General features: G+C 37.7%; 1 protein-coding gene across 12 annotated transcripts in view; it reads left to right on the top strand.

Moving 5' to 3' along the window:
• The window catches only part of MTRF1 (mitochondrial translation release factor 1), a 70,359-nt gene that overhangs the window by 16,784 nt on the left and 40,149 nt on the right, over positions 1-13,426 (top strand). For 2 of the 12 annotated variants that reach the window (XM_058684008.1, XM_058684014.1), the window contains exons 2-7: positions 2,141-2,277; positions 2,424-2,556; positions 4,411-4,836; positions 9,238-9,329; positions 10,703-10,784; positions 10,992-11,099. In XM_058684008.1, coding sequence (XP_058539991.1) covers positions 4,419-4,836; positions 9,238-9,329; positions 10,703-10,784; positions 10,992-11,099 — 700 coding nt within the window. In that variant the 5' untranslated portion in view covers positions 2,141-2,277; positions 2,424-2,556; positions 4,411-4,418. The other 10 variants (XM_058684067.1, XM_058683999.1, XM_058684036.1 and 7 more) reach the window with 9 other exon arrangements.

Below are 13,426 nucleotides of genomic sequence, written 5' to 3'. Positions count from 1 at the left end.
GCAAGCTTCTTACAAGGGCACAAATGCTACTAGATCGGGCTTTCACCTTTATGGCTCACTTAACCTTAAAGGCCCGATTTCCAGTGCAGTCATATTGGAGGGTAGCTTCAACATATTAGACTTGGGAACGCAGGGGACACAATTCGGTCCATAGCAGTAAGACTTATTTTTTAAAGAGAATAAATCTTTATATACTATAATACTTAAATTATGTCTGCATACACAAATCAAAATAAAGAATTAAAGGATTTCATTGGATAATTTAGGAGAATGATTTATGTGGATCCTTTGGAATTTGTTCTCTACTGGAAAATAAACTCCATATAGGCAAAGTTTTGTCTTTTCTAGTCATTGTTAAATTTTCATATCCAGAACACAGTGAGTAGACATAACTGGTACTCATTATTGAATGAATGATTGTTTTCCTTTTTCTTTCTTTTTTTGAAGGAAGGAGAGTATCAGAGCTTAGGAGCCACAGATCATTAAGACAGACTGCCTTGGGGCGCCTGGGTGGCTCAGTCGGTTAAGCAGCCGACTTCAGCTCAGGTCATGATCTCGCGGTCTGTGAGTTCGAGCCCCGCGTCGGGCTCTGGGCTGACAGCTCAGAGCCTGGAGCCTGTTTCAGATTCTGTGTCTCCCTCTCTCTGACCCTCCCCTGTTCATGCTCTGTCTCTCCCTGTCTCAAAAATAAATAAAACGTTAAAAAAAAAAAATTAAAAAAAAAAAAAAAGACAGACTGCCTTGACTGAATCTCAGTTCTATTACTCATCAGTTCTTTTACCTTGGACAAGTTACTTAAGCTCTCTATGCCTTAGTTTTTTCCTCTTCCACAAAATGGATATTTTAGGGTTGTTGTAGTATGGATTAAACTAATAGGCTTAAACCATTTAGTATATAATTTAATATATACTAGATAGAAGTAGATACCTTTAACTAGGTAATGTTAGATATTTACATTTAGGGTTAATTGTCCTTTTTATATGTGGTTGTAACCTAAGAAAATATCCTATGAATTTGGTTATATGGGTTGATGTTTACCTTGGCTTTTCAGAAAGTGATATTGAGACACAGCTGTCGTGTAACTTGTAAATGTGACCGCCACTGGAATATCCAAAGTAAGGCAATATGTTTGCATTCTCCTGGAATTGTCTATTAGTTAGTTTATTTAATCGGTAGTTTACAAACTATGAACCTAGTTTGAGCCCCTAAATTCTGTATGTGCATGCAACATCTATAAAGTCATTAATTTGTGGATATATGTAGTCTTCTATCTTTAAGATCCTGTTATGATTTTTAAAAATATAAATTTATATCCTCCTTTAGTTACTAGGTATTTTCTCAAGCAGTGGAAGTTTAAAGTACAACTATTAACATGCAAAATCCTGGGGCGCCTGGGTGGATCAGTTGGTTAAGTGTCTGACTTCAGCTCAGGTCATGATCTCATGGTCCATTAGTTCAGGCCCGTGTCAGGCTCTGTGCTGACAGCCCAGAGCCTGGAGACTGCTTTAGATTCTGTGTCTCCCTCTCTCTCTGCCCCTTCCCTGCTCACGCTGTATCTCTCTCCCTCTCAAAAATAAATAAATAAATAAATAAATAAATAAATAAAATAATGATAATAAACATTAAAAAATATTTTGTTAAAAACATGCAGAATCCCACAGGAAAAAAAAAGAAAGAAATAAAAATGAAAAAACCATGCAGAATCCCCAAATTTGGGGGTGATGAAAAGGGAGTCCTCAAAAAAAACAAAACAAAAACAAAACACTGCTTTAGTAGCTCCACATATAAGGAAATTCTTTTAATTTCAAATTACTATATTGTAATTGTTGATCTCCTAATCAGAATGGTAGAGAATCTCTCTCATGTTATTTGCCTGTAACTATGAAACCAAAGGTCCATCAAAGGCAGCCTGGGCATAAACTACAACTCCCAGGATTCCCGGGTGGGAGCTCCGGGAGTTGTAGTTCATTCTACATTTCACCACCGCCCACCCTCCTTACCCCATCGCAACCCACGCCCTGGGCTCAGGTTCCGGGTAAGTACTGCGCGGGTGGTCATCTCCTGGGATATTCATTTTTGCCTTATCATTTTTTTTTTCTTTCTCGATTTGTCATTTTTCCCTTGCGTTTCCCCCCATTAGCTGTTAACACGCACGCCCACAACGACTCTGCAGAGGCTGAGAGCAAGCGTCCACCCCGAAGGAGTGATACCGGAAGTGAAAGTAATCCCGTGTGTGTCGGGATGAAATGTAGCAGGTCACGGAGAGTTACGGCTACAGTAAGGAAAGCTGTCGTACTTTCTTATATTTCTTAGGTACTCGCCTTTTTTTTTTTTTCTATTTTAGATCTTTTAAAGGTCTTTTTTCTATCCCCATTTTTCTTTCATGTTGCCTCTTTGGGATCACTCCGTATTCTGAATTACAGAATCTGGTTTACGTGTGCTGCTAGGGCGCAGGCTTAGTATCACTTCTGACCTGCCGACTCTTGAGAATTGTCCTTAGAGTACCGACTAATCCTGCTCCTGTGGTGGGTGACGGAGAAGACTTGCCGTTCCCAGGTATAGGTAACACTAGCGAGTAAAACGTCTTGGGTTTTTTTTTTTCCCCTCTAAACATTGAGGTTCATGACCTTAAGAATTATTTACTACTGTTCCTAGGATGGAAATTTTAGCTAGAAATGTTCTTACAAAAATTTGTCATCCTTTTGATTTGTCCTTGTTTTCAATTGGACACTCTTCTCCGATGTGCTTGAGACTGCATGTAAAGACATTGGAAACCTGCTGAAGGACTGTCACATTTATGGCTGTTGGGTATTGGTGCATCCTTCTACAGTCTTTTTCCAAATGTGATTCAGTATGTTAAAGTTTGTTAGTAGAATCCTACAAAATCTATAGATTTTGGAGATCATTCTGAATATTTTATTTCTTAGGAGATTATGATATTCAACTTAGCAGACTTACAGTGATCAAATGAGTTAATATATGAATGTACCTCCTAGCATAGCAGGAACACCAGAGACAATAAAGATTGATTCTGATAAAATTTTGACCCTTACTTCAACTTTGAACCTCGAATTTTAGGGGCAAAGTGTTTTTATCTTTATCTTTCCCCTTTCTTAATAAAACTACTTTGTGCTTTTGTTAGCTTCTGATTACATCTATTAGAGGGAAGAATAGGTAAATCAGTAATAGGTAAATCAGGTAAAACAATTTCACCTAACTTGTAATTTTTTTAAGTAACTGTTTTTTCCTGATTGTGGAAGTAATACATGCTATGCATATAGAAAAATTTAAAACACTGAAAGGGGGGCGCCTGGGTGGCGCAGTCGGTTAAGCGTCCGACTTCAGCCAGGTCACGATCTCGCGGTCCGTGAGTTCGAGCCCGGCGTCAGGCTCTGGGCTGATGGCTCGGAGCCTGGAGCCTGTTTCCGATTCTGTGTCTCCCTCTCTCTCTGCCCCTCCCCCGTTCATGCTCTGTCTCTCTCTGTCCAAAAATAAAAAACAAACAAACAAAAAAAAAACACTGAAAGGTAGAAAAGCTAGAAGGCAAGCAAAAGGTATCCACAAGCCCACAACTAGAGATCATCTTAACATTTTGCTCTATTTCTTTTTTAGGTCCCCCTCCCAAAAAAAACTCTGTTTACCTTTTTTACATGTATACCATATGTCATAGAAAAATTTAAAAACCTAATTGAGATTATATTGTTTTGCATTCTGCTTTTTTCATTTAATGCAGATATCACCACTGTCCCTTTTTACCAGGCCTACTTTCTTAGTGTAATATTTGAAGTTTTCTTCCTTTAGGGTCTCAGCTAAAAGGGAAGCACCTGATTGCAGAGTTGAGAATGGAAAGCACTGAGCTTTGAACAAGCAAACTGCAGTCTAGTATTAGCTCTGCCTGTCTGGCTGAGTGAATAATCATGATTAAGCCAGTTGACTTCCTTGGACATCTGGATACCTAGAATTAATGAGTTAGACAAGAAAACAGTTAATATCTTCTTCAAACTTCAGGAATCTTATGAATATGTGAACTACCTAAAGCTTGCATGATTGTTTCATACCTTTCAAGTGTTTGTTCACATAGTCAATTCTAGATTCCAAATACTTTCTAGAAAATAGCTGATTTAATCCAGTTTATTAATATATTTATCAGTTATGCTCCTACTCATTTGCCTTAGCTAATTATATACATTGGATGAATAGGAAACAGTGCTATATTCATTTATTTTAATATGTTATACTCATGTTGGAATATATGTTTGGAGAATTATTTTCTTTTTATGGATTATTGAATTTCAGGACAGTGTTTGGAGCTGGCTGCGGCTGTGAACTGAGCAAGATTTCTTGAGACTTCTTCCAGCTTTTGTATTTGCAGAGTTGATTTTTTTTCAGATTGTGTTTATTATATTTCAGATGCTGAGATGAATCGTCACCTGTGTGCTTGGCTTTTTAGACTTTCATCTCGTAATGGTTACCACCAGTGCCACATCCACCCCCAGTCTCATCAGTTTACACAGAGACATTGTGATACAAGACTATGGGTTTTTAGACAAAACAGGCATTCCATTCTCCATCATCTGTTAAATAAGAATTGTCCCAGGAGATATTGTCATCAAGACACCAGGATGCTGTGGAAGCATAAAGCACTACAGAAATATATGGAGGACCTGAGTAAGGAGCACCGTATGCTTGATCAGTGTTTGCAGCGAGTGTCTCTGAATGAAGGGGACCGAAGAGCCTTGAATAGAAGGCATGCCAAGTTGGCACCACTCGCAGCCATTTACCAAGAAATTCAGGAGGCTGAGCAAGCAATTGAAGAATTAGATTCAATGTGTAGAAGTAGGTAAAAGATACGTGTGTGTATAAGAACATGATTGATTATAGGTTAAAGCTTTATTGAATTGCAGTCTTTTAAAAAACCTACACTCAGCGAAGACAGGATTCTCCCCTGGGTGTTTAAAGTATTTCAGCTACTAAAAATCAACTACTAAGAGACCAAGCTCCTTGTGGTGCTTGCCAAGTTTTTAGGGTCTAGGAAACTGAATATTAATCTTTTCAGAAATTTTAATTTATTGAGCAGGACTTTATTGACCACTGTCCTACGTGTATAGCAGAGACACAAAAATACAGTTCCAGCCCCATCAAAGGGCTCATATGGTCTAGGTGTTATTTCATCTTCCCAGAAAGAAACTCTGCACCCTGTAGCCATCTTGTCCCAATTCCCCCTTCCCTACCAACCAGAAGCAACTGCTAATCTACTTTCTAGATTTACTCACTTCAGGCATTTACAGAGTCATGCAATATATCCTTTGTGATTGGCTTATTTCATTTAGCATAATATTTTCAAGGTTCATCTATGTAGTAGCATGTATTTGTACTTTTTATTGTGGAACTGTATTCCATTGTATGGATATACCACATTTTCATCTATCCATTCATCAGTTAATGGATATTGAATTGTTTCCACTTTTGGTTATTAAGAACAATGGTGCTACAATTTCTGAGTCTTGTAACTCTACATTTTACCTTTTGAACAGTTGGAAGACTGTTTTCCAAAGTGGCTTCACCATTTAAATTCTGCCCTTTTGATTCTAGCTATCCTAATGGGTGGAGATGGTATCTTATTGTGGCTTTGATTTGCGTTTCCCTGATTAATGATGTTGAGCATCTTTTCGTGTGCCTGTTGGTCATTTGTAATTCATCTTTGGTTAAATGACTGTTCAGATCCTGTGCCTATTTTTAAATATTTTTCTTGCTATTGACTTGTGAGAGTTCTTTATATTATAGCTACAAGTTTCTTATCAGATATATGCAAAAATTATCTCTGTGGGTTATTTTTTGAATCACTATAATTTTTTTTAGGATCTTATTTTTTTTAATGTCTGTTTATTTATTTTGAGAGGGGGAGGGGAAGAGAGAGAATTCCAAGCAGGCTCTGTCAGTACAGAGCCTGATGGGAAGCTTGAACCCACGAACCGTGAGATCACATCCAGAGCCAAAATCAAGAGTCAGACGCTTAACCAACTGAACCACCCAGGTGCCCCTGAGATTTTATTTTTAAGTAATCTCTACATCTAACATGGGCCTTGAACTCACAACCACAAGATCAAGAGTTGCATGCTCTCTCTACTAAGCCAGCTAGCTGCCCCTTCCCCCCTTTTTAAAAAAAGATTGAAGCACCATAATATTTAATTTTCATGATGTCAGATTTATCTTTTTTTTTCCTTGTTGCTTGTGTTTTTGGTGTCCTATCTAAGAAACTGTTGTGTAATCCAAGGTCACAAACGGTACATCGTGTTTACTTCTGAGAGTTATATTTTTAGCCTTATATTTAATTATTTGATCTATTTGAATTAATTTTATATATGATGTGAGATGTGTATTTTTAATTTTAGTATTTCTTAATATTGCTGTTGCCTTAACATTTTTCCCCATATGAAAATTTTCCAAAATGTACACAAGTTGAGAGAAAAATATGATGAACTAACCTGGGATTCAACATTTATCCAGATAGTGCTTTAAGCTTTTAGTTTCTAAACTTTCCCCTGTGCTTCATCTTGTTTCATTAAGTGTTAGAGACATTAAGCAACGTCAAGGCCAGTCACAGTTACACCTATAAATTTCTGGATTTCCAAAGACTTGTATTGTCCTGCCTTCTGTTGGTGGTACCATGAGTTTCTCACCTATTGTTTAATGAGGACTTTTTTTACTCTTCTGTATTATGCCAGTCAAATTTGTAATTCATTGGTTTTGGGAAAGTTCTTTGCACATAATAGGAACTGACTAAATGTTTTGTAAATTAAATTGACATAACCTTCTTCAGCCTTGGTTGTATCATGTATAATTAAGACTGGATTGGATTGCTTCTGAAATGTCTTCTAGGTCTGCAATTCTGCTATTCTCTAATATAAGCTACATTTCCTGTCTTACTATGTGCCAGGCACTTAAGCTAAGTATTTTACAAATATTACCTCATTTGAATATTCACAATAATCTGCTGAGGTAAAATCTTCATTTTATAGATGAAGCAGCTGAGAGCTTAAGATGTTAAAGGTCACTCGGCCAGTCAGGTGAGGAGTAAGGATTTGAACCCAATCAGTGAGACTCCACAGCCTCTGTTCTTATCCACTGCACAATGATTCAAAGTCCAGGAGGCTCTACCTCTGTGGTATACCTTTCAATAGTCCCCTTCTATTCTTTCTGCTCATTTATATCTTTATTATATCTCATCCTGAATGATTACAATAAATTCCTAACTTGTGCCACTTACAGGCTTTCCCAGTCCAAGTGCAACCTTAATCTATTACTCCCCTGCTCAGCATTTTCAGTAGCTCCCATTGCGTATAAATACATATTTCTTGATTTGGCATTTAAGAGCCTCTGCAGAGTGACACCAGCCTCTCTGTGTAGTGCGTTAATTCCCATTGCATACGCTACTTTCCAAGAAAAATAGATAACTCACTGTTCCCTGAATATTCCAGTATCATCCCATGTCTGTCTTTGCACTTACTGTTACCCACCAATGTCACCTTGTTAAAATTCAGTCCCCTTTTACGTATGGCTTGGATGTCATACTTTGGCCTCAATCCCCTCTGTAAAACAAATAAGTTTACCTTTCTCTGTTTTAAATTTTGATCCTTTGTCTTAAAAGTTAATTGGTTTGGGGTCCCTGGGTGGCTCAGTCGGTTAAGCGTCCAACTTCAGCTCAGGTTATGATCTCGCAGCTCATGAATTCGAGCCCCGTGTCAGGCTCTGTGCTGACAGCCTACTTTGGATTCTGTGTCTCTCTTTTTCTGCTCTCCCCTGCTCTGCTCGTACTCTGTCTTTGTCTCTGTCAAAAATAAACAAACGTTAAAAAAAAAAGTTAATTAACTTCTGCCCCTTCCCTCATCATCTGTTCTCAAGGACAGAGCCTGTGTCTCACTCATCTTTATATTTCCTGCAGCACCAAACATAGGATACAATAGACAAACCTTTGTTGATATAATGAAATTGAATTAAGTTGGATTTTATAGATCAGTAAACAATTAGAGGCCACAAAAATGATTGTATGTGACTGCAAATCACGTTTTTCTTTTGACCGACCAAGTATCTATACGGAGTATTGTCATGCTGGTTTCCATTCATACTGTGGGGCCATTAGTGATATTACAATTCTGCAACAGATGATCCATAATTAGAATTTAGTTTGGCACCTTATCAGAAAGCCTTTCTCAAGTGCTGAAGTCTGGGTTAGACCCCCTCCTTTATGCCTCCATGGCACTGTCATCACATGTTTTAATCGTGTACGTGTCCATCTTTCCCACCACGCTGAGCCACTTGAGGCCTAGAATCCTGTTTTATTCATCCTTGTGTTCCCAACAAGTAGCAGAGTATCTGGCGCATAATAAGTGTTAAATGTTGAAAGCATGAAAGAGGCATAGAGTCCCACCAGACCTTAATGGCTTCCATGACTAGGGAAGAAGTTTCAAGAGCCTTCTCTCTTTTATGAATATGATTTTTTCATTTCTGTTTTCTTACTAAGAATCAACAATTTCTACCTCAATTTGCAAGCATTGCCACCAACAAATGGAGTCTCGGTATCTAGCAATGGAGGCAAAGGTTATGAGATCCACCAAGCTTGGCTACTGTCTCTCATTGTTAGCTTTCTTGTTGGGAGTTCTATGATTTAACTTTCTGCTTTTGAAATGATGTGAAAAGGACCATTGTTTCCATAAAACAGAGGTTACAAAGATGTTTTGTTTGACCTGCATGGTGTTCTTAAAAAATGTTTACTAGGGGTAAACATTTCAAGAGACTTCAAACTTTGAAGAGTTCTTATTTCTGACTTTGAAAAAAATGGAGGCTCTACTAGCCATGCTAGATTACCCACCGTGTGTGGAGTAATGGCTGCCACCTTGAAGGCAAAAAGTGGTCACCCCAATTTTCTCCAAAACTCTCCTTACTTGGGTTTATATTTAATTAACCAGTTCCTTAAACAATCATCGATTTCTAGAATTAATTGTACACATTCAAATCATAAAGTCTTTGGGGCACCAGTCATACTTCTTTTCACGCAGACTTTTTTAGACAAAGTTCACAAGTACTTATTAACTGATATTGTCTATTCTAACTGTTCTTTTGTATAATCCCTTTACTTCACAACTGAAATAAAACTTAGTAGGCAGAGATTAGGTAGCTGTTTAAGGGTTTCTCTATGAGTATTTAAAAACATTTATCATTTCTGTTGCTGTTTTGTAGGTCTAAATCAACAAGATGAAAAGCAGTTACAAGAACTTGCATTGGAAGAGAGACAAACCATGACTCAAAAAATCAATATGTTATACAGTGAGGTATGTTTTAGGTGGCAGACTACTCAATTTTGTTAATATAAAAGAATATTGTTTTGCTAGGATATATTGTGCTCAAAGTACTTTCCAACACCAGTTTATTAAGCCTTCTTTTATAATAAATGATTAAGCTGGGTTTAATACTGTAATCTGCTACAGATTGAATAATGAGATTGAAGCCATTGGGATGCCAAAGAATAAAATATCACCTTTCCCCCTCCTCCAAGAGCAACCATATTCCAAAGCTATTAACTTGCCAGGCAAGGAGACAGATGTTGGTAAAAAAATTTAGTTCACCAAGAGGAAGAATCAACAGTTTTTAAGCCTTAGAAAAGGGGGAGGTATTCGCAGTGATTGTGTTAATTAAGGATTGAAAATTTGCTTTCTGGATAGAATGGGACGAATCAAAGGGTGTAGACACAGTTGGTTCACACAAGTCTTTAGCTTCCTGTAGTTCAACGGATGATTTGTTTAAAGGACAGTGAGAAACAGGGCTGTCTGTATACTGTCTTTGCTTCTGTCCTATTTGCCGTCTTCCTGCATTCAGTCTCCCTATTCTGGGATCCATAGTGGGGCTTGTTGAGAGGAATGAGGTGGAGTTATCGGTTCTGTGATTTAACCAGCAAGTCAACCAGAAGTAGGGTGTCACTCTTGGTCTGATATTCTCTCCCATAAACTATCATTTCTAGCAGAGACGGCGTATTTCAAAAATTAGCAGTAGAGAGAGTCATGACACGTAGGTACTTTTAGTTTGATTTGCAAGACCTTTTAGTAATAAATAAAAAATAAAACTGCTTCCTTTTTCTTCTTTAGAGGGAAGCTAGTTACTTTCTTTATTAGGAAGCCCCTTGTTTTCTTTTCACAGCTCAAACTATTTGGGCCTTATCCTGGGGGACCTCAGTACATTCTTTAAGCAGAGCAGCTCTCCTGAGAACACAGGGCATGACCTGGGGCCTGCTGTCCTCTATGGTAGGAGAGAATAGTCATATGGAAAGAGTCCTTATTTTCAGCAAGTGAAGACTTTCAAAGCTTTACTTCATTCATTAGATGAAAGAAGCTACTGTTCAGAACTAATAAGAGGCAAAATCTGAAAAAATTGAATGGAACACTCTGGACTTTGATCTACACTTGGTAGAAAATTAAGATTGTCTGATAGCATTGTGGAGAATACCCTGACAAGTTATTCCATTGTTAGCATGAACTGATCACTTATTTTAGGTCCGGTCCACTTACAGCATTTAATGACTAGACCTTGTTGGGATGCTATATGATTGTGTTATATATTTTTTAATGTTTGGAGGTCTTTTATCTAAAATCAAGCAATACTATACCATAGAAAATATACACACACATGCTGATTTTTCCCCCTTTTTCAGCTTTTCCAGAGTCTAGTGCCAAAGGAGAAATATGACAAAAATGACGTTCTTTTAGAGGTGACATCTGGAAGAACTACTGGAGGTCAGTTAAATAATTTTATTGTAAATGATCCAAGAAAAAAATACTTAAATTTTACCTTGGTTTGACACACTTTAACTTTAAAAGTCCATTAAATGTGTTTCACTGTAGAAACAGTTACTCATTTCCTAAGGGGCCTGTACCTAAGAATGGCTCTCTTAAAAATTTGTGCTGAATATTTTTTGTATGTATATATATATATTTTTTTAGGTGATATCTGCCAGCAGTTTACCCGGGAAATATTTGATATGTACCAGAATTATTCAAGCTATAAAAACTGGAAATTTGAACTTCTGAATTATACACCAGCTGATTACGGTAGGCATATTTGAGGATTTTGTCCATAGAAGATGCTAAAAATTATTTTGCGTCTGATCTCCATTAGGACCATGTGGGCCCATTTTTTATTTAAACTTTTCTTTTTTATTTTGAAAGAGAGAGAGAGTGCACGCATGCACAAGTGGGGGAGGGGCAGCGAGAAGTGGGCAGAGAGAATCTCAAGCAAGCTCCGTTCCGTGAGCACAGAGTCCAACACGGCTCGAGCCTACAAACTGTGGGCTCATAACCTGAGGTGAGATCAAGAGTCTGATGGACTTTTAACCAACTGAGCCACCCAGGTGCCCCTCCCATTTTTTAAAACATTTTATCTGTATCTACTAAATGCTGTGATACAGGTTCATCATTCTCAGCGGCTTTACCCTAATAGGAGTCTTAACCAGGAGTGGGACATAGTGAAGGAAGGAATGTCTGAGTTAGAGAAAACTTCTCTGGGAAGGATAGATATACCTTGCCTTGAAACTCATTGTTCTCTATTCAAAGAAAGATGTGTTAAGGTTTTTGCTGCTAAGAACTTTATCATTTATGGGATACAACCTGAAAGCATTATCAGTTAGACTGAGTGGCTAATGATGTATTAGATTCTTTTTTAACTTCTTTAATTTTTATAATCTGAAAGGTTAAATATTCATAACAAAATAGTCTTTCCAAAAATCTGGTCTGCCAATGGTTCAGCCTTATGCTTCTCTGCCAAATCCATAGAAATCGTTCTTCATAAAGGATTTTAACTTTCTGAGCTTTCTTCAAGCTCTCTTTTGAATATATTCCATCCACCTTATATTCTTATTATCGTAATGTTGAAGTTAAAAAAAGAATCTTCTCCCTATTTCATATTATCTCAAAAACTTTTCTCACATTTTTATTCTCTCAACTTCTCTCTTCATTTCATTGCCCTTAGTAGTGTTTTCTCTACCTTCCCTCAGCACCATGTGTGAGTTTCCTGACTTTGCATCTATTCTCTTTTTTTTATGTGTTCAATTTTTATGGAAATGCAGAAAAAGTTAATCATTTGTCTTTATTTTTAAGATACCACTCTAGTTGGGCAGATAAAAACTTATACAATGTAAACAATAGCAAACAATACAAGTCCTTCAACTTTTAAATACTCAATTATGTTAAATCAGAACATCTGGTAGCAATTTTTTCCCCCCCATTCTTTTAAGCCATATGAAAGTTTTTATCTTCTTGGTTGTACATTGATACCCAATAATAAACTGCAAACTCTCAGGAAAAAGGAAGAAGGATTGAAGTAAGTTAAACAGTGGAGGAAAATGAATGAATAAGAAAGTTGTGCTTGGTACAGGTTTTCAATACAGCCAGTGGTCAGGAAAGAGGAATTGAAAGCAGAGGGAAGGAGCTACCAGAGCAACAATGTGGAGGTAGGAAAGATCTTGGTGTGTGTGTGAAGGACAATGAGGACCCCAGTTTACCCAGAGCACATTTGTGATAGGAGGTCATAGGAAATCAGTTTAAGGGAGTAGAGTTTGAACAGCCTTGAAAGCTGAACAGGCCTTGATTGTTGGGGAGTAGAGAGCTGTTGGAGATTTTATCAATAAGCATATGACTTGATAAATACATATTTTAAGATTATTTAGACAGCAATTTGCAGGATGGATCAAGAAGCTAGATTTAAGCAGACTGCAGAGAGGTTATTAGAGAAATCCAGGTATAACTAAGATTTACACTTGGCAGTAGACACATGGGAGATCTTCAAAGGAAGAATGGACAAAAGAGGGCCTAGTGCTTGCCCCCATGTCCAGGGTGCAGTGTAGGTGGTTTGATCTTCATAGCCCTGTGAGATAGATATTATTAATCCCATTTTACAGATGAGGAGTTAGGCTCAGGGAGTAAGTACCTAATCCAAGATCACATGGTAAGTAATGGCAGTCCCAGGATTAAACTTAAGTTTGTCAGATCCAGAATCATACATCCCCATCCTCATAGTCTATTCTGACACAAACAAGATGAGCCACCGGGATTCTAATCTTTCTAGCTGGGAAGACTACAACATTCATTCAAGATGGAACGAACGCAGAGTGAATTATTAAATCTCTGGTTATAGTGAACACCCATTCAGAAATATGCACTAAATGCTGAAGTTGTGTAGCCAGAGCTTGGGTGAGAGAACAGCATCAAGGAGAAAGATTCAATAGCCACATCTAACACTGAGAGAATACGTGAGGGAGAGTCTATGGAGAGGGAACATGTAGGGCATCGGACCTTAGAGAACGGCCACATTTAGAAAGATTAACTAGTTGGCAAAAGAAAGAGAGGAGTCAGATAAGCAGAAAAAGGATGAGGACTGCATA

Source organism: Neofelis nebulosa, chromosome 1 (assembly GCF_028018385.1).
Source record: "Neofelis nebulosa isolate mNeoNeb1 chromosome 1, mNeoNeb1.pri, whole genome shotgun sequence".
In the NCBI taxonomy this organism is placed as follows: Eukaryota; Metazoa; Chordata; class Mammalia; order Carnivora; family Felidae; genus Neofelis; species Neofelis nebulosa.
Note: the sequence above shows the minus strand (reverse complement) of the source record. Positions and strands in the feature narration are given on the sequence as shown.